Source organism: Balearica regulorum, chromosome 23, assembly GCF_011004875.1.
Source record: "Balearica regulorum gibbericeps isolate bBalReg1 chromosome 23, bBalReg1.pri, whole genome shotgun sequence".
NCBI lineage: Eukaryota > Metazoa > Chordata > Aves > Gruiformes > Gruidae > Balearica > Balearica regulorum.
This window is the reverse complement of record NC_046206.1, coordinates 4,769,589-4,789,913: the sequence shown is the minus strand read 5'-3', so window position 1 is coordinate 4,789,913 and position 20,325 is coordinate 4,769,589. Positions and strand designations below refer to the sequence as shown.

Sequence of the window (20,325 nt, the reverse complement as noted above, 5' to 3'; positions counted from 1 at the left end):
ATTGGAAGATTTTGCCATTAAAATAGCCCCGCTCTTGCGAAGGTGACCAAATCTGCTAAAATAATTACACTTTGCCAACTGTCATTGATTTTACTCACAAAGATGTAGGGAAGAGAAATAAAACCCAACACAACAAACCACCAACCAAACAAAAAACCCGAGTTCTAAATGGCTGAGAACTACCAAGAGAAGATAATGTTTATATACTGTTGGGCAGCGGCAATTCTGCAGCGCATACTTCACCCTGCAGATTATCTCTACCCTCCTTATCTTTGCCCTTGTGCATTTTGCACGTTCTGACTATCCTCGGCTAAGATTTATTTTGCTTCTAAAACACGAGCCGTTTGGTCCTCACAGAAGTGCAAAATTAGCAGAGGCATAAGCCAGACACAAGCGTGTGCCAGACAGCTTTGCTAATGCACCTTGACTGACTCGGAGAGCCCTGTATTTCAACTATTCTCTTGAGCTCCAAACAGTCCTTTTTCATTCAATCCTTTTCTTAATTTGTTTTGCCAAGTGCCAAGTGTACGCTCAGCTGGGGATCGGATACAAAACCAGGCATCCTCTGCCACAAGGAGTCTGTGACTAAACAGGGAGTACACAATATCTTAAGTGGCCTGGAGGAGTTTTCTATCTGAGAGAGCAGATTAACGAAATTTATCAGCGAAATGTTTTAAAAGAAAGCTTTCAATGGAGAAGATTGGAGCCTGGCTCACGCAGATAGGGAGAGAGATCCCATGTGAAGAGCAGCATGAGACGTGTAACAAAGACTCAAATGCAGGATGTGGACTAAGGAGCAAATTGAATTGTCAGCAGTTCAAGAGAGGTGAACAGCAAGAATTGAGAGCAAAGATACTGGCAGAGGCCTAAAGGTTAGGAAGAAAAGCTTTTACACGGAAGAGGAAAAGAAAGGAAGAGATTCAAAGGAACATCGTGGCCACAAAAGCCAACTTTCATGCTGATTTCATGCTATCAACAGATTAGAACTAGCTGCTTGCCATTCTGCATCAGTCCATTTAACCTCACATTTTGCTTTCAACTCCAGCCAATACCTGATGCTGCAGAGAGCAAATTCTTCCCTACGTAACAGCGCTCATCAAAAGTGCTGTGTTTTATGTGGCAAAAATACATCAGTTCTTTGTGCATTGGAGCAAGAGATTTAATTACCCTTAAGTTTATGGAGTTACAAGTACTATATCCCACATCAATTACCATCCTTTTTGGAAAGAATAAATTACCTGCTTTTCAACAAGTGTTGCCACCACATTAGTACAAACGAACGTCAGTATTTCAAGATTAAATGTATTTTTCAGACTTGAGTGGAAATAGTATTTCTTTATGGCTGGCACTTCCAACCCCTTCATCACACGTAAGTGATTTTTAAGAGCTCTACAGAAAGCTCTCTCCACTTTCTTTGAAAAATGGACAACGAATACAATGCAGAAAGTCTAATTTCAATTAAGGTTTTGGAAAGTGATCTGAAAAGGCTAGTTTAATTTTGACATACCATCAAGCACAGCAGTATCGTTGCTGTCTGTCAACTCAATAGTTTTGAAAGTTGGTAAGGTCTTCAGTGGATGGTTGGACATACCTGAAAGAAAAGTTAAAAGTTTAAGAATAAAAAAAGGCCTACATTCACTCAGCGAGATGGTTCACTGTTAAACAGAGAGCCTCATGCACACCCTAGGTTTTACGGATAGGCATATTTTTAGAAACTGGCATGCCAAGAAAAGCCTGAGACTTACTATAAGAATATGACTCTATACCTTCTGCACTGACTATCGAACTCGCAGTGATCATGTTTGCTTCCAAGACTGTATGGTCAGCGCCTGCCAAAAAGAAATAAAAAAAGAAATTAAATGAAGTATTTTAATTCCAGATATTCTGTCATTCCAAATTTTTTTCAGGCAAGTCATCTAACCGTAGGATGCTATGTGCATGCTTCTGAATTGTGCCATCTGGCCTTTACCACACCTGAGGGAGTTCAGAATGCCAATCACGAACAAAACAACTGAGCAGAAGCAAAAAGTGACTCAAGATTTAATCAACTGCCAGGCAAGAATCAACTTTTTTTTTTTCCCTTCCAAGGAGCAATTTCAGTGGTCTGTAAATATCCTTCAAAGGTATCTCATGGAGGAATATAGTTAGAACCAATATACGAGAATAAATCCCTTCCAAATATAAGGCTTCATGAGTAACGAGACTCATCTATTACTTCTCAATATGACACAATACACAAGGACACTATGTGCAGATTTTTAAGTTCCTGACAGCTAGTTCTCCTATTTCCTCACTAATTACTCCCCAGAACGTTCAAGAAATATTTTCACTATCTAATTTATCCATAATACTTACAGCTTTGTAATAAGTCCAGTATACTCTCCAAGGTAGCAGCAGCTTTCATTTCGAGACAGTGGGCAAAGCTGCTTAAAGCTTTGCTACGGACCACAGGTGCTTTGTCAGAACATCGGCCAAACACCATGACCTGTACTAAAAACTTATGCTTTAGAAACTTCTGATGATCCAGGGACAAGGAGCTGTCCAAGTTCCTCTCTGGCACATCCAACAAAGCTAACGCTACATCAAGAGCAAACACTCTGTAGGCAATCTGTTCGGGAGAAAAAGCACAGAAGGCGCTCTGTTAACGTGAGTAAAGACACGGACATCGCCAACTCAGTTTACCCACCTCTAGGTACCAGCAATAACAATGCTATTCAGTACCGATATTGAACCCTTCGCCTTCAAAATACTGTTATATCTGAACCCTGGAACATCAAGGAGACGTGCTTACTTTAGAGTTGCGTGAGTATTTATAAAGCCAAGCGATGAAGTCAGCAAACTCTATAGAAGGGAGTTTATTCAGCAAATTCACCAAGGCCTGTGCGGCATATGTGCGATAATCAGTCTTATCTGGGACCTGAAAAAACAAGGGCAATCACATGAGATGATATTTCGATGCTCTGCTCTAGAAGCCAGGATGGCATTTCAGGGCTTAAGAAAAGTATTTTTTGATTTAATGAGGCAATGTGGTCATACTCAGCAATGACTGGAAGAAGAATCACAGCTTCCTTGGTCACTACTTCAGCACTCACCCACAGTCACACAGCAACCTCCCCAAGGCAAAGGTGGAGCTTAGATTAAATCCAGAGGCAGTATTTCTACATGGCAGTCTTCAGATAGTTAGCTAGGGAAAGAGCTCTCTAATCCTCATTTTCCTCTACCAAAACAGTGGTAAACTGGCAAATTTTGTAAAGGTCACAAGTAGGGTACAATTAGTTGGGAATGAGGGGGGAAGTGTTCACCCTCAGTATTCTCCTGCTACTAGTAGGAGTGACAACTATTTTTAAGGCGTCTGAAAACTCTGATAAAGATCAAAACAAAACACAATCAGGCTGTCAAGAAAATTGCAAACGATGAAAATATTTTCATTCCTTAGGAAACCGTGAAAAGGGATTTCCAAACTATTACAGATATTGCAACGTATCCACACATAAGTTCTTCAGCTCAGGATTCAACAAAGTGTAGCATACCTTGGTACAGATGTGTTGCAGCAATATTCGAAGAACAGGAAAAACAACTTCTTTCAGCTCATCTACTACAGAACTGCACAGAAGAAAAGCAGATTTTAATAAGGCTGGTTCTATAATAGAGCAAAAATCAAGTCAAGGACATTCCTTTCGGAATGCATTTCAAAACTTGGCTTTACAGGCACAAAAACATTTCTTCCAATACCTTTCTACAAGCAGAAGTACAATATGAAAAGCTTCTTCATTCTCACTCTACTTACTATACGTTGCCTGGGGATCTCTGCACAAACCACACTTTCCAACAATGTGGATCCCCACACCCAGGGAATAACAGACACAGGCAAAACATATTGTTAAGCAAGAGAAAACAAAGAACTAAGGAGAAACGAGGTCCGTATTAATCTTTTATCTTCTTTACAATGCTTTGTAGTAAACTACAAGACCTGAAAAACTGACACAAAGCAGAACACAGAAGGCCCCTTCCACTCACTGCCACTTTTCTGTCAAACAGCACCTTCTTTCCCATCTGCCAGCAAGTTCAGTAAATTCCCATCACAGACATTTTAATTAAATCTCATTTGCACAAACAACTTCAAAGTCAGTGCCAGTTTGTCCCATCCCTTTATCAGCTAAACAGTAAAGCGAAGGCATGCCAGAAGAAAGAGCAGACGTAGGCAGGAAGGGCAGTGCCAGAGTTCTGTACTTCACCTGATGAATTTTATAGCTTGATTCCTGGCACTGATCACAGCCGATGTGATTGCAAGGACTGCGCATCTGGAACCCGCACCACTTTCCCGCATAAGAATGACATTGAGGATTTGCTGGAAGACACTACGAAGAATCTGGGGCGGGAGTGGGGGGAGGGAAAAAAAAAAAAAGGTTATTTTCAGGTTCATTTCCATAGCAACTGGAGCCCACAGATGAGCATTCTGACCAGGTTTACGAAGTTATTCTGAACCAAACAAATAATAACACCTGCTAAAGCATGACTCCTGGCAGGATATCTCAAAGATGACTCATCAATGCACACAACATCTTTCCTAGCTGTGGCGTTCTCGTACAAGTTCAGTAAGGCCTAAGCAGGGCTTCCTGGCAACATCAACAGATCCCCTTCAAAGCAGTGGACTTCAGCTCACCAGAAACATTTGGAATCTGAGGAAATTCATTGGGTTTTGCACAGGAGACATCTTAAACTAAATGCATGTTTTTTACCACCATGTGCACTTGAACTTTTGAAGCTTCCTCCCTGCCACACTTTTGGGACCACAGCACGCCTCATTATCCTGACATTCACCGAGCAGGATTCAAACAGGAGAGGCAGGGAAGGTGAGGTGGTCTGAGAAGGGGAGCTACTACATCTTCCTGATACCGCAAACGTCAACAATTCTGCAAAGCCTATGCTGTGCTGAGACCAAGGAGGTTGAAACACGCAGGTCTAAGGCTGCTGAAGCTGGGCAGATACGCACATATACGTCAGGCCAGCGTGTACTAAGCTCCAGGCTTTCCTGACTAGACAGCTGCTCATACCCTGCCCTGCTAGCTCAGAACTAGTTCAGATAGGTTTACACAGACTCACAAACACAGCGGCGCAGTCACACCCAAAGTTCAAAAGCCCCGTCCATCGGAGCAGCACACAGATAAGTGGGAGATGACACAGTGCGCTCGACAACAAAGTAAAAATGTAAAGCTGCAGACACTTTTCTGGTGGAACTGGATGTTCCAAGACGACAGACTATTCTCTGAATAAGAATCAACCCTGCTTGCCATCAGCTGCACATAACACTTCCCCATCATGCTTCACAAGCTGCCAAGCAGTGCTGGAGCTCCACCTAGCAGGAAACAAGAAAATTCCAGGCAAATGCAGCAACCTGGAACTCTGGTTTTTTTTTTTTTTAAGAAACAGAAATCTAATGCCACTATACCTATCCTCAGTTTTCGATTTATTTGCCACAAGAGTCACTAGAGCACAGAATTCAATGCACACAAAATGCATCCTCATACAAGTCAAAGGAAATAAGGACTGGGGTGGAAAAAAGCATCTTGCCCCGGCCCAACAAACACACGCACACACACACACAAAAAAAGTAAAACTAATGTAATAAGTAAAGAACGTGCAAGCAAAAATGACGTGCAGAGAAGGACAACTAGTCCTTTTCAATACAGCAGTGAGGATTTTAAAGATTTTGTCCAACTTCTACCTTATCTTCTGGACCATGTAGAGGGGAACACAGTAATCGCAGTCCATGATAGGCCAGTTCGGGAATGTACTTGGCTTTGTTAACATTCCTAAGCAAAAGAAGGCAAAGAGACATCTTCATCTCTCATCAGATAAACATTTACAACTATTACAACTAAACGTGCTCATTGACTGGAAAACATTTAATATTCACTAAATGTTGTTTATTGTTAGCTAGGTGGAACACATTCTAATTATCTTCAGTGAAAAAAAATCACTGCTTTCATTTTTGTACAAACAGGGTAATAACAACCCCAGCATCGAACTCTTTACTTGCCCAAAGCACAGTATAAACATTAAGAATAACTCGCTCACATTGCTGCTGAAAACTCGAACTCGGGTACTGCTGGCTCAAAGTTTGTCATTTCAACCAAAATCTGCAAGGAAAGAAAGCCAAGCTTAGCTAATTCACACGAGGCAAAGATACGCAGGTCTGCTCGGGAGGCCGACCACAGAGAACTAATTTTCAAACCACAGTACCTCCCTTGAAGGTGAACCCCAAAGCCCAGAGACTGCACATCAGTTCGCATCTTCCCCCAGGGTATAGTGAGGGTTAAGCACCTCAGAACAAAACTCAAACTGCCGAGTCAGACCTTGCTCCAAGATTTACACCGACAGTCTAGTCAGGGGACCGGTTTATGAAAGGCAGGGCTGCCATCACGCCTGTGGCTACGGAGTGCTCTGCATCCCCCAAAAGTCTGTGTTAGGGGACATATGGTTCCTTGAGCTGAATCTTGTTACCTGCAGGCAGTTCTGCATACACTGAGGTTTTTCTTTTAGGGGAAACTTAGGCAGAAGTCGTAAGAAGTTTTTCAGAAGAAGGAAGATCGCGTTGCGAACTTGAAGAAGATCGTCAGTTGAAAAGTAAACATCTTCACAATCCTCTTCCTCCTCCTCCTCCTCTTCCAGCATCTCTTCCATCTATATTGGCAAAAAAGAGAAAGAGCAAGAGCACCATCCTGTCCTGCAGCACTGGATGATCTTTTTTGCATGTTTCGGTGCTTCACAGTTCTCAGGCTAGGTCTTACTGATTTCACATCCAAAATTCTAAATCTTTTCTTTCAGATGAATTAACGCATTTAACAGTGGGGAAAAAAACCCAATCAAAAACCAGACAGAAAGATGGATGCTGGGTACAAAAAAAAAAAAGCAAAAAGCTCCAAAAAAAAACCACCTCCCGTTTTGAAGGATAAAGTCCATCAGGACTGAAGACAATTATTTGAATTCTAATCTGACACTTGGAGACTCACTTCAAGTAATTCCCATTGCACCTATGGAAGAACCCTTGCTTGTCACGGCCCTACGGCACCGATATTCTCTCAGAATTCCTGATGTGTAATCCTCAGTTCTGTTAAAAACCCAACATATAAATGTTAGAACTTGCAGCCGAGTACAGCGAACCAAAGCATTCAGTCCTTAACTTCCCACCAGTAAATTGGCAAGGAAATGCAAATGCCATTAGCAAGCCAGTCACATACTAACTTGAAGGTCTCTTGAAGAAGCCGGTATAAATTAGTTTCTCTCTCTGCTACTGAGCTTTCTAATACTATGGCACAGACAAATAAAGATGTATTTTTTCTATTAGTCAGCAGCCAGGAAACTGCAGCTAATGTTGAATCATCAGACCTCTGAAATTCCTAATAATAGGTAGGGGATCAAGAACACAGCTGAACTCCTGAACAGAAGGTTAAGAATGAAAAAACGGGTGAAAAAGAGGAAGAGTATCACACTGAGCTAGAAGTGAAACAGCTTGCCATCAATTTGCTTGTTAATAGAGATTTATAGCTGAAAAGCACACAAACACCTTACATTGCTGTTCCTGTGTGGTTTTCCTTTCTTTCTGTTTCTTCTTGCATTGGTCTGAGAGCTTTGAGCGTGCGTCTTCTTTCTTTTCCTCAGCAGTTCTGGTTCTCGAGGCCAACTTTTCGTCAGGGTGTGAAGACATTTATCAAACATCACTTGATGGAACAGCTGGTTAGCCACGCTGCCTGCCCAGAAAAGACACTATCAGCCATCTTCCAGACAAAATACAGAGAGAGCATCAAATCATCCGGCTATTTCTCCATTTGCTCTGACAGCCAAATGGACGGCCAGGACCAAAGCATTGTCCTGGGAGCCTAAGAGAGTTCAGGAAAAGAGAAAAGAATTGTTTGAGCAAAGCCAAACTGCATCAGGATGACATGTCATCAGCGATGACATTCTCCAGTAGGATCACCAGCTGATTGTCCCCTTCTAGCTGGTCATGTGCTGCACAACAACGATCAGCAAAATTTAGAGTATGCGTTAGCCTTGAGTACAAAAGGCTACTGGTGTGAATTAACCTGCTGGAAAACTCCAACTGCTGGTTATTTTAAACAAATGCTTTTGTTTTCACAAATGAACCTGTCCAAAAGCACGGCACAGTGAAATCCTCTCTAGTTACAGAGGAGGAACGGGAATAAACTTCTGCCTTCACCGCGTATTATTGTCACACCAGAGGGATACGCGTGGTTCCAGCTCTGCGCACCGTTCAGGCTCTTCTGTCGACCTACTAAGAAAACGCATGGCAACGCCAACCCGGACCGAGACCATCAAACCGCTTTACAACGGGAGACCAAGCTGCCACCAGACCGTAACCGCCGCTCAGCGCTCACCGCCACGGCCGAACGTGATCCCCAAGGATTTCAGGGAGATCAAGCGAACAGTTCAAAAGCCATCGCTCGTTCCACCCGGGATTTTTATAAGTGAGAGAAAGCTGATTTTGCCTGAACAATGTCTTACCCAACGAGACGGAGGCACGTCCCTTCGCTCACCTGGGATTTCCAGCAGTAAGAAGTACAACCCAGCCGCGTGAAGAGCGTAAACCCTCTGCTGCGCGTTAGCTCTTTTATGCTGGCCCGCTTGGACGAAGTGATGCAACACGGCGACGAGAGCATTCTGAGGGGAGCTGTTTGCAGCAAACAAGGTCCAGATATTCTGAGGCAAAACAGGGGAGTGAGCAATCCTGCAGTAACAGCTAACAGGAGCTACTACTCACATTTTAACACTTGCCGCTGCAACCAGCCCCCTATATATATTAAAATATGGGTTAATAATTATAGGGTATATACGTGTAACTTGTATTATGTTATATTAAGCTATAAACGTATTTTTTTCCACTTGGGAATAGCGGCGTTCCGGTGCAGTTTTGGAATAGTTTGTAAGTTCCCGGGCAGGCCAGAGCAATCGCCCTCACCTCCCTGTTCTCGTGATCCTCCGCGGCGAACGGCGACAGAGACCGGTAGAGCCGGGTGAAAACACCGAGCCCGTCTTCCGCGATCTCCTCCGCCACCCTGGAATCCAGAGGTTCGGCCTCGGTGAAATCCAGCTCCCAGACCGCGCTCACCCAGACTGAGGGAAAAGGAGTTCGTGAGCACCGGACGCGACGCGACGCGACGGCACCGCACGCTTTTCGCTCCGAAACAAACGGCGAACGGACGGATTAGAGCTGAGGCGCCGGGCCCGAAGGACCCCTCCCCCGTGCGGCCGCAGGGACCGGGACCGGCACACGACCCCCACCCCCCCCCCCCCGCACCGTCACCCAGCTGTCGCGCGACCCCCGTACCTCTGCCGACATCCCGCAGCCGCCACTCTGACAGGGCGCGCGACAGCTCCTCCGCCGCCGCCATCCCGCCGCCACCGAACGCTTCGAACCGGCCAATCGCGCGCGCCGCGGGGCCGCAGCCAATCGCCGCGCGGCACCCGCCGGTTTCCCGGAAACAACGGGGCCGCCGTCCTCAGCGCGCCTGCGCGACACGCAGACCGGAACGCGGGGCGGGTAAAAGGGGCGGGCGGTGCCTGCGCCCCCGCGCGCTCCCGGTTCCGGTGGGGCGGCGCATGCGCGGTCACGCCAGCCCGGCCCGGGACGGCGCCAGCGTTTGTCCGGCGAGGCGGGTGCAGCGAGCGCTCGCTCGCGTGGGGGGGGGGGGGGGGGCTGCGGGGCCGCGCGCACCCGCCCGCCCGTCCGCCCGCCCCGGGCTCCCTGCAGCGGCAGCCGGGGAGACACCGGGCCGCAGGGCCCCGCCGTCGCCCCCCTCCCCCTTTCCCCGGCCCCGCCGTCCGTGCCGCATTGCGGGCCGCCCCTACCCCAAGTGCCCGCCGTCACCGCCGTCACCGCCGTGCCGCTCCCCGTCCTGCGCCGCAGCCCCTTCTCCGCGGGGACCGGAACCGATCCGTCGCCGCCGGCCGTCGTCGCGGAGCTCTGTCCGTGGTGCCTGCGGGCAGGCCGGGAACCACCGGCCGCGCTGTGCCGGCGGGGTCGCGGGGGCCGCGGGCGCCCTCCATCCCCGGTGCCATGAGTTTCTTCGGGTTCGGGCAGAGCGCGGAGCTGGAGCTGGTGCTGAGCGACGCGGAGAGCCGGCGGCGGGTGGAGCACAAGACGGAGGAAGGCAAGAAGGAGAAATACTTCCTCTTCTACGACGGGGAGACCGTCTCCGGGCGGGTGGTCCTCACCCTCAAGCACCCCAACAAGCGGCTGGAGCACCAGGGCATCAAAGTGGAGTTCATCGGGCAGATCGGTGAGCGGGGCGCAGGCCTGCTGCTGCCTGGCCGTTCGGTCCCTGGGGGGGGTGGCCTGACGGTCCCTGGCACCGCTGCCCGGGTGCCGCCCGGCTCGGTCGGTTTGCGCGGAGGCTGGCGCGTTCCTGTCGCCGTCGTAGCACGGCCGGTTTGCGCGCGCGCCGGCGCGAGTCCTGGGAACGTCGCTGCGCCCTACGGTACGGAAATCCTCGCTGGTGCGAAGCGGGTTACGCTCACGCTCGAGCAGCGCTTTGCACGGAGGATTCCTGTGGCCACCTGAAATTATTCCACCCTCCGTTTGAGCTGGGCAACCCGGTCCGTTCTCTGGGCTCGAGCCGCGGCAGAAAGGAGGGAACTCCAGTCCCTTTCCAGGTCATTGTTCTCTCGTCCTATTTTCTCGCTCCCGCTTGGTCACCAGTTTCAGCTCGGAGGTAGGGAATGAGCCCGGACACCCTAGCAACGCCAGCTGTCGGGCTGTATTCTCCAGGCTGCCCGTATTCGCAGCTCTGTTTGCATTTCTCCTGTGCCTATTGGTTTGGTCAGGCCGGGGTACAGCGGGAAGCAATGGCTTTGCCAAGGGCGCTGAATCGGGTGGGTTTTGCCCGTAGGTCTCAAATTGCCAACTGTACCTTCCCAGTCCCTACCCTGCAATGTGTTTTTACCGGGGTAGATCAGCTTTCTCGAGGCCCGCGGGCTCCGCTCGGCTGATTCCGTCTTCTATTCTCTTATACTTTGAGTGGGTGACCATGCAGCCCTGCTTGATTAGTTGGGTGACCTCGCGTGGTTCAGAACTTGTGCTCATCTGTGCACGTAACCGGTTCAGATTTAATATTTCCTGCTTTCTTAGAGGAAAGGTAGCTGCCACGCCCACTCTTCGATCGGAGTGGAGATGTCAGCGTTTCATGGACATGCCTGAGACTCAAAAGCTGAAATATAGGTTCAAAATGTTCCCGGTGATGCAACTGTGCTCGGCGTGCGCGATGCCTCGCGTCTGCGACCCTCTGAACTCGGGTTTAACCCTCAAAATCACTGCACGAGCCAGAGGCCTGCAACCTTTGCATTGCAAATCGTGTGGTTTAGGAAAGTGAGCTAGAGGTTTTCCCACCCGGCCCCGATACTGCTGTGTAATTTTCTTTTTTTTGCTGTCCTCGCTTGCGCGTAACACTGCGTTTTGGAAAGAAAGGGGAAGGACAGGCAGAGAGAGCCTGTAAACGATGGAGCGTAAGTAAGCCTGTTCATCAGGAGCTAGCTTATGACCTCCTATTTGATTATGATTATCAGTGGAAATTAAGCATGAGCTTCGCTTCCTGCTCTGCTCTGTCTCCTCTCCGCTGCCTCGCCTGCTTCTCATTCCCCATTTTGGAAGACTTTCGAGCCGTACGTATTTAACTGCTTTGAATTCACATTATTGCCCAGGCAGAGTGTGTTAGGAGCTGCTCTGGCTGCACATCAGCCTTTTCTCTTTGCCCATCAGGTCGCTTTAATAAAGCACTGAAGTTTGCACTGATGATGGCATGTCCTTACTGCTTTCCATCTCAAACCAGCTTGCTTTCCATCCTAACTTCTCGCTGCCATGAGGTCAGTATCTGTATGAGACAATTTAACACGTAGGGAGGCCGAGATGTAAAGGAGCGATGTGTCACAGGAGAGATGGCTGTTCGAGACCAAGTACCAGAGTCCAGACTGCGAACACGGTGTCCTGTGCGATCTTCGGGGAGCAGGGAACCCGTTTGAGATTTCGGTTTGCTTGTGGTTACTGTGTCCTGAGCACGCCACCAAAATGTTGGCAGGTTTTGGGTTTTTTTCAATCTGGAAACCTGAAATTACAGCTTGTACCTGTTTGACATGATAATGATGTTTTCTAAAGTGTGGGAAACAGTCCTTCCTCTTCTTAAGGCTGCAGAGTGCCAATTTGTGTCCTTCTGAGGTAGCAGAGAACTTAGTACACTGACATTTGCCTCCCCTTGCTTTAAATTCGATCGTTGCCTTCTGCATCGTGTGGGAAGATGATATGTTCCTCTGTTGGTGTGGCACGTGGCTTCTCCCTGTCACATCAACAAGCGCTCTCCTCTCAGTGGACGTGTATTCAATGCAGAGAGTCGGTTTATTTCTGTCCCCTGCCTGTCCAGCCTAAGGGCTTGATGGCACTCGCCCTTCTGCGTAAGCGAGGGGTGTTCTAGTGCCAGTATTTCCATTATAGAGATAAGGTGAGCAAAGGGCTGTAAAGAACAGGCATCACTTAAAAGCTGAAATCTCATCGTACATCTCAAGGAGCGGAGAACTGAGTCTCACTGCAGTTCCTGAACGATCCTAATACCTCTCGGAAGCCTCCTCTGCACAGTTTAGTGCTGACAGTGAACTTGTGTGTATATGACTGTCTGATGACTTCGGTTTTTGTTTCCTCATCTAATCATATTGCATTGGCTAAGGCTTTACCTTTTAGAAGGACTGTGTGGGTGTCTGGTAGTCCCACAGCTCACGCGCAGGGTTGGGAAGGACAGATTTCATTGATGGTTATGTGTAATACAGAGCGGTGAATGCAAATTGCAGAGTTGCAAGTTTCTGTTGCTTTGACTTAAGGGAGAAAACTTTGTGGAAGTGTAGAGAGGATTGCTTTCATTACATTAGGAAACCTGTAGTCATTTCCTGCTGACGCAAGAAGGTTGTGGGGAAAACTGAAGCAATGTGACCATGTTGGTTACCTGAGCTGGTTTGAACAGTGCTTCCAAAGGTGAATGCTCTTCCCTCATCGGTGTTCACATGGCCATTAATGCATTAGCCAGGGGCTGGTGGAACGGTTGCCTCCTCACACACTTGGTAGTCACGCACTGAATGCCGGCTTATTGCAGAATTGGTGAGGATCTCCACTATTATTTATTCCCTGGTGCAAATCAAGACCACTCAAACTCTGTTGTCAAAGGATAAGCAGGAACAGCTGGAAGCCTCCTAGCCCTTCATTTTTGCTCTGTCACTGTTTACTGTTCCAGAGAAGCACTGGTGTTTTTTCCGCTATTTACAGTGGCAATGTGTTGGCCTGGAATATTGAGTAGAAAATTATTGGAAGGGATTGCGTGAGTTGCTGTCTCCTCAAACAGTCTGAACGCAATTAATATTGATAATAGGTGACCCATGTCACTCTAAGGCAAGCAGAGTTCCTGATTTGTTGCTGTAGGTGAGGCTGTGCGGATCTCTTCCTTCCTGTTTCAGGGAGGAAAGTTCTGGCCAGCACCCGGCTCTGATGGAGAGCAGTGAACAAGTGCAGTACGTTGCAGCCACAGGTTCCCCTGGTAGTTTCTCTGAACAGTGGTGAAGGAAGTAGTGATCTGGACAAGAGAGTCGCTTGTAGCGGTGCAATCTCCTGCCTTTCCTCGCTGCGTCACATGGGATTGACCATCACTGCTTAACCTGGACTTAATGTCTTCCTAGAACTCTACTATGACCGAGGAAACCACCATGAGTTCGTGTCTCTGGTGAAAGACCTGGCCCGTCCTGGTGAATTCACTCAGTCACAGACATTTGACTTCGAATTCACACATGTGGAGAAACCTTACGAGTCCTACACCGGGCAGAACGTGAAGTTACGGTGAGTCTCCTCCCTTTGCTGACCCCGGTTCTTGGTCCTGTGCAGTGTTCAAGTGCTGATATTTACTGTGATGATACTGGAGTGCAGCATCCCTTCCCAGACATCCTTGCAAGCTTGTAATGTAACTCCAAATGAATTTTGGTGGGCTGAGTTGTAAAAGGCTGCCTTTGAGGGATCTGCTTTTGTAAGCATGTCAGGCTTTATGGAACTCGTTTTGTCCCATTTAAGTGACAAGAGAAATCAGCCCCTTCTGAATCAACCAAATACTTTCTAATTTAGTCGTAATTCAAAAACCAAAAGAAATTGTTTGCTTTAGTCTCCAGTGGGGACATTTTTGCTGCCTTGTAATTGTCTTGTTGACTTTAATTGTGCTCTATGTGCAAACAGATGCCTAGCTTGTATCTTGTTCATATGTTGCAAACTATATTTCCCATCTCTTGAAATCCAGTCTCTGGCTTCGAAGTGGGGGTTGGAAAACTCTGAGATCTGCAGAAAGAGGTGTGTCTGTGGAGACTGGTGTGATCTAATCTCTTGCAAAAGGGCAATGGTTTTAACGTGTGCCAGCTGTTACTCAGATCCCCAAAATGGTGCTTAGGTAACGCAGGCTCACAAATGCACGAAGGCTTAGGGAAGTCTTAGAAGAGTCTGCTTTTCCATTTGAAAATTCTCTTCTGTCTCTTCCAACATGGAGTATTGGCTGCTCCAGAAGCCGGGGTACCAGTAAGACTGCTTGGGTGGCCCAGTGCAATCCATTCAGCCCCAGGTCCCTCCCTGCTTTGTCTCTGTTGCTGCCTGCACAGCCCTAATAAGAGGGGGACTCTCCTTGCAGGTATTTCCTCCGAGCGACTGTCAGCCGCAGACTGAATGATGTGGTGAAGGAGATGGACATAGTCGTGCACACTCTGAGCACCTACCCAGAGCTCAACTCCTCTATTAAGATGGAGGTGGGGATTGAGGATTGCCTGCACATTGAGTTTGAGTACAACAAGTCCAAGTAAGTGTCTCAAGAGCAGCCAGCGGCTGTGGGGAACCATCTGCTACAGGGGACAGCTTGGTTTGGAAGCCCGAGGCATCTGTCTTGCATGTGATCCCCAAAGGGATTCCTTGTTCATGCGCTTCCGTGAGGCTGGCAGACAGTTCAGATCCTGGTTGAGGATCTGTGGGTTCCTCTCCTTGCCCATACACGTGCTTTCTGGACCAAGGAGTAACTTCACATTCCGTGAATCCTCGGCGAGATCGGTATTTGCAAGAGTCTTCAAAGTGTAACGTCTGCTCTTTACCAGACAATACAGCTGAAGTGGGACCTTAATTCAGGCACAGAATTTGGAAATAACTCTTTTAAATTACTTTTAATGCATCTTTCCCAGCTGATGCTAGCAAATCTCCCTGCAGTGTAACATTTGGGTTAGTTTTAATTGACATAAAAAATTGGTTTCGGAGGCTTTGCTGTTGCAGGGGTTTCTTGCAGATACTCAGCCTGAAATTCTGTTTTTAATTTATCTGATCATGCTAAATGTTCTTGTGGATTTCCAAAAGACTGGAGGATGAAAGAGGAAGTGCTGTTTACAGCATCTTAGTGGAGGTGGTGGTGGATATGCTGTCTGAAATTTACAGCTGGGGCCGGGGATAAGAGTGAAGCGCCTGACAAGCAAGTTCCCGCTCTTTAGTCACAGTCCTGGTCTGCTGCGCAGTGTTTGATTGTGGTACTTTCTTCCTTCATGGGCTAGGTATCATTTAAAAGATGTGATTGTCGGAAAGATCTACTTCCTGCTGGTGCGAATCAAGATCAAACACATGGAGATAGATATCATCAAGAGAGAAACGACAGGGACCGGACCCAACGTATATCATGAGAACGACACAATAGCTAAATATGAGATCATGGATGGGGCACCTGTGAGAGGTGAGAAGGCAGATGAACCCTTCAGAATTCCTCTTCTGAAGTCTTTTGGGGTGGGAATACGAGTCCTGCAGTATCTTCAGCTGAGTCTGTACACCCACTAGTAGTATGCGTCCTATCTCCTGTGAAAAAACCTCACAGCAGTTTACAGAGGTGATTAAATACAATCCCTTTCCTTCTCTGGTCTGATGAGGAAGAATTGAGGCATATTGAGTTGCAATGACTTAATTCTTTTGATGAAGCAGCAGCAGAACCAGGAATAGATGTAAATTCACTGTTGGCATGGACCACCAGCTGGCATTGCTGCAGCTTGGAGCAGAAAGATGGTGTTCTAGCTCTGTGCCAATCTCCTGTGCCACCACTTGTTTTCCAGTTCTATTGCCCAGCAGAGTCACCTGCCAGAGAAAATGTCACCTTACTCATTTTTTTCCTGCAAGGCTGTCTTGATGCAGGTCACAAATGAGTCCTATGCTGTTAAAGTGGAGATGGAACAGCTGTCAGCAATGGCAGGATCTGGCTATGGACCATGCGTGCTGATTTTTGAACGGAGTTGAGATCTTTTAGCTCATCTTACTCCACTTGCGGAAATGGTCACAAAGTTTCTGGCCTAGTGAGATTTTTGTTTTGCTGGTGCTCTCCTAGTTTTTATCTGTGTGTTCTGTCTGTGCTGATGGTTCTGTGCACTTTGTAGGGGAGTCCATTCCCATCAGACTTTTTCTGGCTGGCTACGAGCTGACTCCAACAATGAGGGACATCAATAAGAAGTTCTCGGTGCGTTATTACCTCAATCTGGTGCTGATCGATGAGGAAGAGAGACGCTACTTTAAACAGCAGGTGAGATACAGAGCCGTTACTTCTTCTTGGACCCGTAGACTGTCACTTGGGATACTATGTTATAAGGACCTTCTGGGAATTTGGGATTCCCATGGGGGAGAATCATGTTGATGGAATATCTGTAAGGACTAGACAAGTAAGTGTGTGCAAAGAGGGTCCAGAAGCAATGATCCACGCAGGTGAGATGTGCGTGGTGGGGGGGATGCATGTAGAAGGTGCCCACCTGGGACATCCTTTCCTCTCTGTTGCCCTTTGGTGGAGCTTCTGTGCTTCACCGTATGCATTTCAATGTGGTAGCCAAGGGCAGTGGGACAGAGCTGCCCTAGATGTCTAGTGGGTTGCCTCTGCGTGCTCAGATTCTGGAGCACTCTACCCAAACTTTCAGGAAGGCTGCATTGCGAGGCCTCTCCTTGCCCCTGCAAATGGGCTGGTGTGCACGGCTGCGGGTGGAAGGTGCCAGCGTGGGCTGAGTTCTCGCTGGGTGCAAGCTGCTCGCCCAGCAGCTCAGTTCAGCCTTTGGGTCTGGGTGGGGCCAGAAGAAGGTCTCGCAAGCCCTGACAAGCCTGTGTTACTACAGGAGGTGGTGCTTTGGCGGAAAGGAGACATAGTGAGGAAGAGTATGTCCCACCAAGCAGCCATCGCCTCCCAGAGGTTTGAGGGAACATCCTCACACAGCGAGGCCAAGACCCCCAGCCAGCCTGCAGAGAACAACGGCCGGCAGTGAGAGGCCACGCAGAGGAAGGCTGCTGAGGAGCCAGTGGTGACAGCAGCAAGGAGGAAGAAAAAAACAAAACACTTCAGAGACTTCATGAAAATAAATATCCGTTTTTGACTTAATTCCTTTCTTCGAAGGACTCGTAGGGTGGGAAGGGGATGGGAGGGTAAGGCAAGCTGGAGCACTGGCGGTGCGGAGTTGAAGGTACCTCAGTGCTTCCCAATCAACTACATTCCTCTGGAGTCGGCTGCTTTGAGGCATGTGTCTGGAGGCTGCAGAGCTGCCTGATCTCCTCTTTGCCCCGAGACCCGTTCAGTGTGGCAGCGGGGAGGGAGAGAGCAAGTGAAGGCGAAATCTGCCGCTTCTTTCCAGCGGTGTGGAGGTTGCTTTGGGGCTACATAGGATGGATAATTTTCTTGCCTTTCTGAAATCTTCAGGAGGAAAAAAAGTGACATGGTGATTAGCTGGAAGGTAGAGGAGGGAGTTGGAGACTGAGGTGCGGCCTAATTGAAATTGCTTAGTGTTATCCCCTCGCTGCCTCCCCTTCCTCTTCACGCCGGCGTTGGATTCCTTGTCCCTAAGAGTTATATAATGGAGTTGACTCAGCCTTGGGACTGCCGTGTCCTTGCCGCGGGGCTCCCGAGTGCCGTGTTTCATCAAGGGGCAGCTCTGACTGGTAGGAGGCGTGTGGGAGGTGGCATAGGTCAGGCAGAGCAGTGAAGGTCTCAGTGCCGCTGGGTGGGCAAGAAGAAGGGGGAGGAAGGCTTCTGGCTGAGAGCAGTGCCTTCCTAGTCTCGTCCTGGCAGCTGTCTGAGTGCCACTGAGATTCAGTCTGGTTGCTGCGCTCGTACAGGTCCCAGTTGCAGGTCTAGCGAATAGTTTTGGAAAGTGAGAAATGGGGGCTCTCCTGGGAGTGGCTGCACACTCTGCCCTGCTCATGTCTGTGTCCTTGTGACAGAGCGGACTTTGTAGTAGGGACAGACGGCAGTGTAGAAGCACGTATGTATTGTTTTGTTTGCTCCCTCACGCCTATGGGATGAGGATTAGTAAGGACAGAAAGTGGACACAATTGTTTTAAGAAGCTTGTGGCCTCTGTGTGTGCTGCTAGATGAAGTCAAGCAGCAACTGGAAGGATTGTGGAGCTCTCTGATTCCAGAGACAAGTTCCTGAGACCTGAGCTGAAATCACCAGTGAGGTCTGAGGGTATACCATGAACTGAGAACCTGAATGCACATTTTTTCTTTTCTAAAATAAGCTGCTTTTAGTCTTCAGCTAAGTAGAATCATGAGAATGTTCCCAGAAGGGAATCACACCTCCATTAAAAATTAGATGTGGCTTTGTAGACTTGATTGACTGAGTCTGGAGAATATGCATCCTGTTCAGATACCCTTCTAGGAAACAGGTGGTTAGACCTCCTACCAGAGGGAGAGACAAGCCTGCACTAAATGGTGGGATATGAGCTCTAGCAAGTGGGATTTGTCTGGATTTCCCTGTGAGTTTGTGGCTCGCTAGGGTTTTGTCCAGCTTCCTTTTCACTCTGGAATGAATCTCCTCTGTCCTACAGCTGAATGTAGAATAGTTGTCTTGCAGCTGGGAAATGGAAGTATCTTCTGCTTTGTTTAGTGGAACAGTGCTGGTGGAGGGAACGGGGCCTGGGTGGGAAGGGGAGCTTTTTATGTAATAAGACAGCTACTGTATTTCAGTGATAAATGTGTGTTTCTGCTTGCCAAAGTAAGTTATCTTTTACTCACCATGTGTAAGGTTGTGGTTTTTAGTAGAGCTGGACAGTTCTTGCTCTGTTGTAGAGGACACTAATGATCTCATCTCTGCTGAATGCTCGTGTCACACCATGCTTCTGCTCTGTAATAGTGAAGACGTGGCTTGCTTTTCTTTACGTGAGAAGCCTGTGCCATGGGCTGGAGCCGTGTCTTCCTAAGACTGAAGCAAAAGCTTACTTTAGACAACTACCTTGTTATGGCAGGGCAAGGGGTGGTAACCTGCTGTGGGTCTCACATGGTAAAGGAATCTGGACGTTGCTTTTGACACTCACTCTACTTCCCCCCCCCCCTCTGCGTAGGGGGAACCACTTGTGCTGTGGCAATACACAATCTTTTAGAGACAAGCAAAGCTCCCATTGGGAGCCTCTGGGGATAGCAGACTGTCTTTCCATGACCCTAACCACCCCCTGCTTTCCCTCAGCTCCCATCCTGCCTAGAATTTTTTTCCTTGCCTATTCCTCTTGATTGTAGGCCATGTGGTATTAAAAAACCCCCACGGATGATGTCTCTGCATTCCAGGAGTGTTTTGTTTACTGACTGAACAGCATCAGTACCGGATGTAAGATAATTGTCTGACAAGACAATGCACTGTAAGGAGATTTTATTAAACATCTGTTCATCGCTTCTGGAGGGTTTACTTGGAAAAGGTGCATGAGCCTATATGTTGGGTTGGTTGGGTTTTGGTTTTTTTCTTTCCTACCTTGTGCCCCTCTCCCTCTGTCCCTACTTGTGGAACCAGAATTTAGAAACGATCCCCATTTTTACTTAATCTAAATGGACCATTCAACCTGTCACCCACTAGGCCCTCTGTTTGTCTAGGGTGGAACAGATGTGCTGAGCATCTTTAGAGAAAAGTTGAAGCATAAGGTCACTCCAGGACAAGGTACTACAGAAAAGCGTTTCATTAGCATGGTAAAGGGGCGGACACTGCTCGAGCAGTTGTGTCCCCCTGAGCTGGGTGGTTCTGTTCAGTACTTGGGTCATTCCCTCTCTCCCAGGTAGAGGGGAGTGCGCAAGTACTAAACCAAGCAGTACAACCTGTAATTAAGCCTCTGCTGTGTTTACATGTTTCTTAATTCGTCGTCCTTTCAATGGCTGTATTTTAAAACTTGGGTTTTTTGTCTCTCCAATTAAAAAGAGCCAGCCCTGGCTGTCAAATGCTGTGCATGAGTTTGTCTGATATGGTTTATATTGCCTGGCCTGGGTCTGGGTTGGT

General features: G+C 47.9%; 2 protein-coding genes across 4 annotated transcripts in view; one reads left to right on the top strand and one right to left on the bottom strand.

Moving 5' to 3' along the window:
- Nucleotides 1–9,520, bottom strand: part of NCAPD3 (non-SMC condensin II complex subunit D3) — a 28,535-nt gene extending 19,015 nt beyond the window's left edge. Inside the window, exons 1-13 of one of the 3 annotated variants that reach the window (XM_075774452.1) lie at nucleotides 9,347–9,520; nucleotides 8,978–9,132; nucleotides 8,556–8,718; nucleotides 7,573–7,751; nucleotides 6,505–6,684; nucleotides 6,079–6,140; nucleotides 5,726–5,813; nucleotides 4,236–4,369; nucleotides 3,531–3,603; nucleotides 2,792–2,917; nucleotides 2,356–2,608; nucleotides 1,746–1,829; nucleotides 1,508–1,591 (exon numbers count right to left, since the gene is read on the bottom strand). In XM_075774452.1, the coding sequence (XP_075630567.1) occupies nucleotides 1,508–1,591; nucleotides 1,746–1,829; nucleotides 2,356–2,608; nucleotides 2,792–2,917; nucleotides 3,531–3,603; nucleotides 4,236–4,369; nucleotides 5,726–5,813; nucleotides 6,079–6,140; nucleotides 6,505–6,684; nucleotides 7,573–7,751; nucleotides 8,556–8,718; nucleotides 8,978–9,132; nucleotides 9,347–9,410 (1,645 nt within the window). In that variant the 5' untranslated portion in view covers nucleotides 9,411–9,520. Of the gene's footprint in view, nucleotides 1–1,507; nucleotides 1,592–1,745; nucleotides 1,830–2,355; nucleotides 2,609–2,791; nucleotides 2,918–3,530; nucleotides 3,604–4,235; nucleotides 4,370–5,725; nucleotides 5,814–6,078; nucleotides 6,141–6,504; nucleotides 6,685–7,572; nucleotides 7,752–8,555; nucleotides 8,719–8,977; nucleotides 9,133–9,346 lie in introns of those variants that run through there. The other 2 variants (XM_075774453.1, XM_075774454.1) reach the window with 2 other exon arrangements.
- Nucleotides 9,521–9,742: 222 nt separating this feature from the next.
- VPS26B (VPS26 retromer complex component B) lies at nucleotides 9,743–20,272 on the top strand. The gene is made up of 6 exons (XM_075774457.1): nucleotides 9,743–10,298; nucleotides 13,726–13,882; nucleotides 14,712–14,876; nucleotides 15,610–15,785; nucleotides 16,474–16,616; nucleotides 17,194–20,272. The coding sequence occupies exons 1-6, from the start codon at nucleotides 10,076–10,078 to the stop codon at nucleotides 17,338–17,340; spliced, it is 1,011 nt and encodes a 336-aa protein (XP_075630572.1). The 5' UTR covers nucleotides 9,743–10,075; the 3' UTR covers nucleotides 17,341–20,272.
- The last annotated feature ends 53 nt before the right edge of the window (nucleotides 20,273–20,325 follow it).

Coding starts and splice junctions, on each gene's coding strand:
- VPS26B (XM_075774457.1), top strand. CDS start 10,076: ATGAGTTTCTTCGGGTTCGGGCAGAGCGCGGAGCTGGAGCTGGTGCTG. Junction 10,299..13,725: donor GGAGTTCATCGGGCAGATCG/GTGAGCGGGGCG, acceptor ATGTCTTCCTAG/AACTCTACTATGACCGAGGA. Junction 15,786..16,473: donor GGATGGGGCACCTGTGAGAG/GTGAGAAGGCAG, acceptor TGCACTTTGTAG/GGGAGTCCATTCCCATCAGA.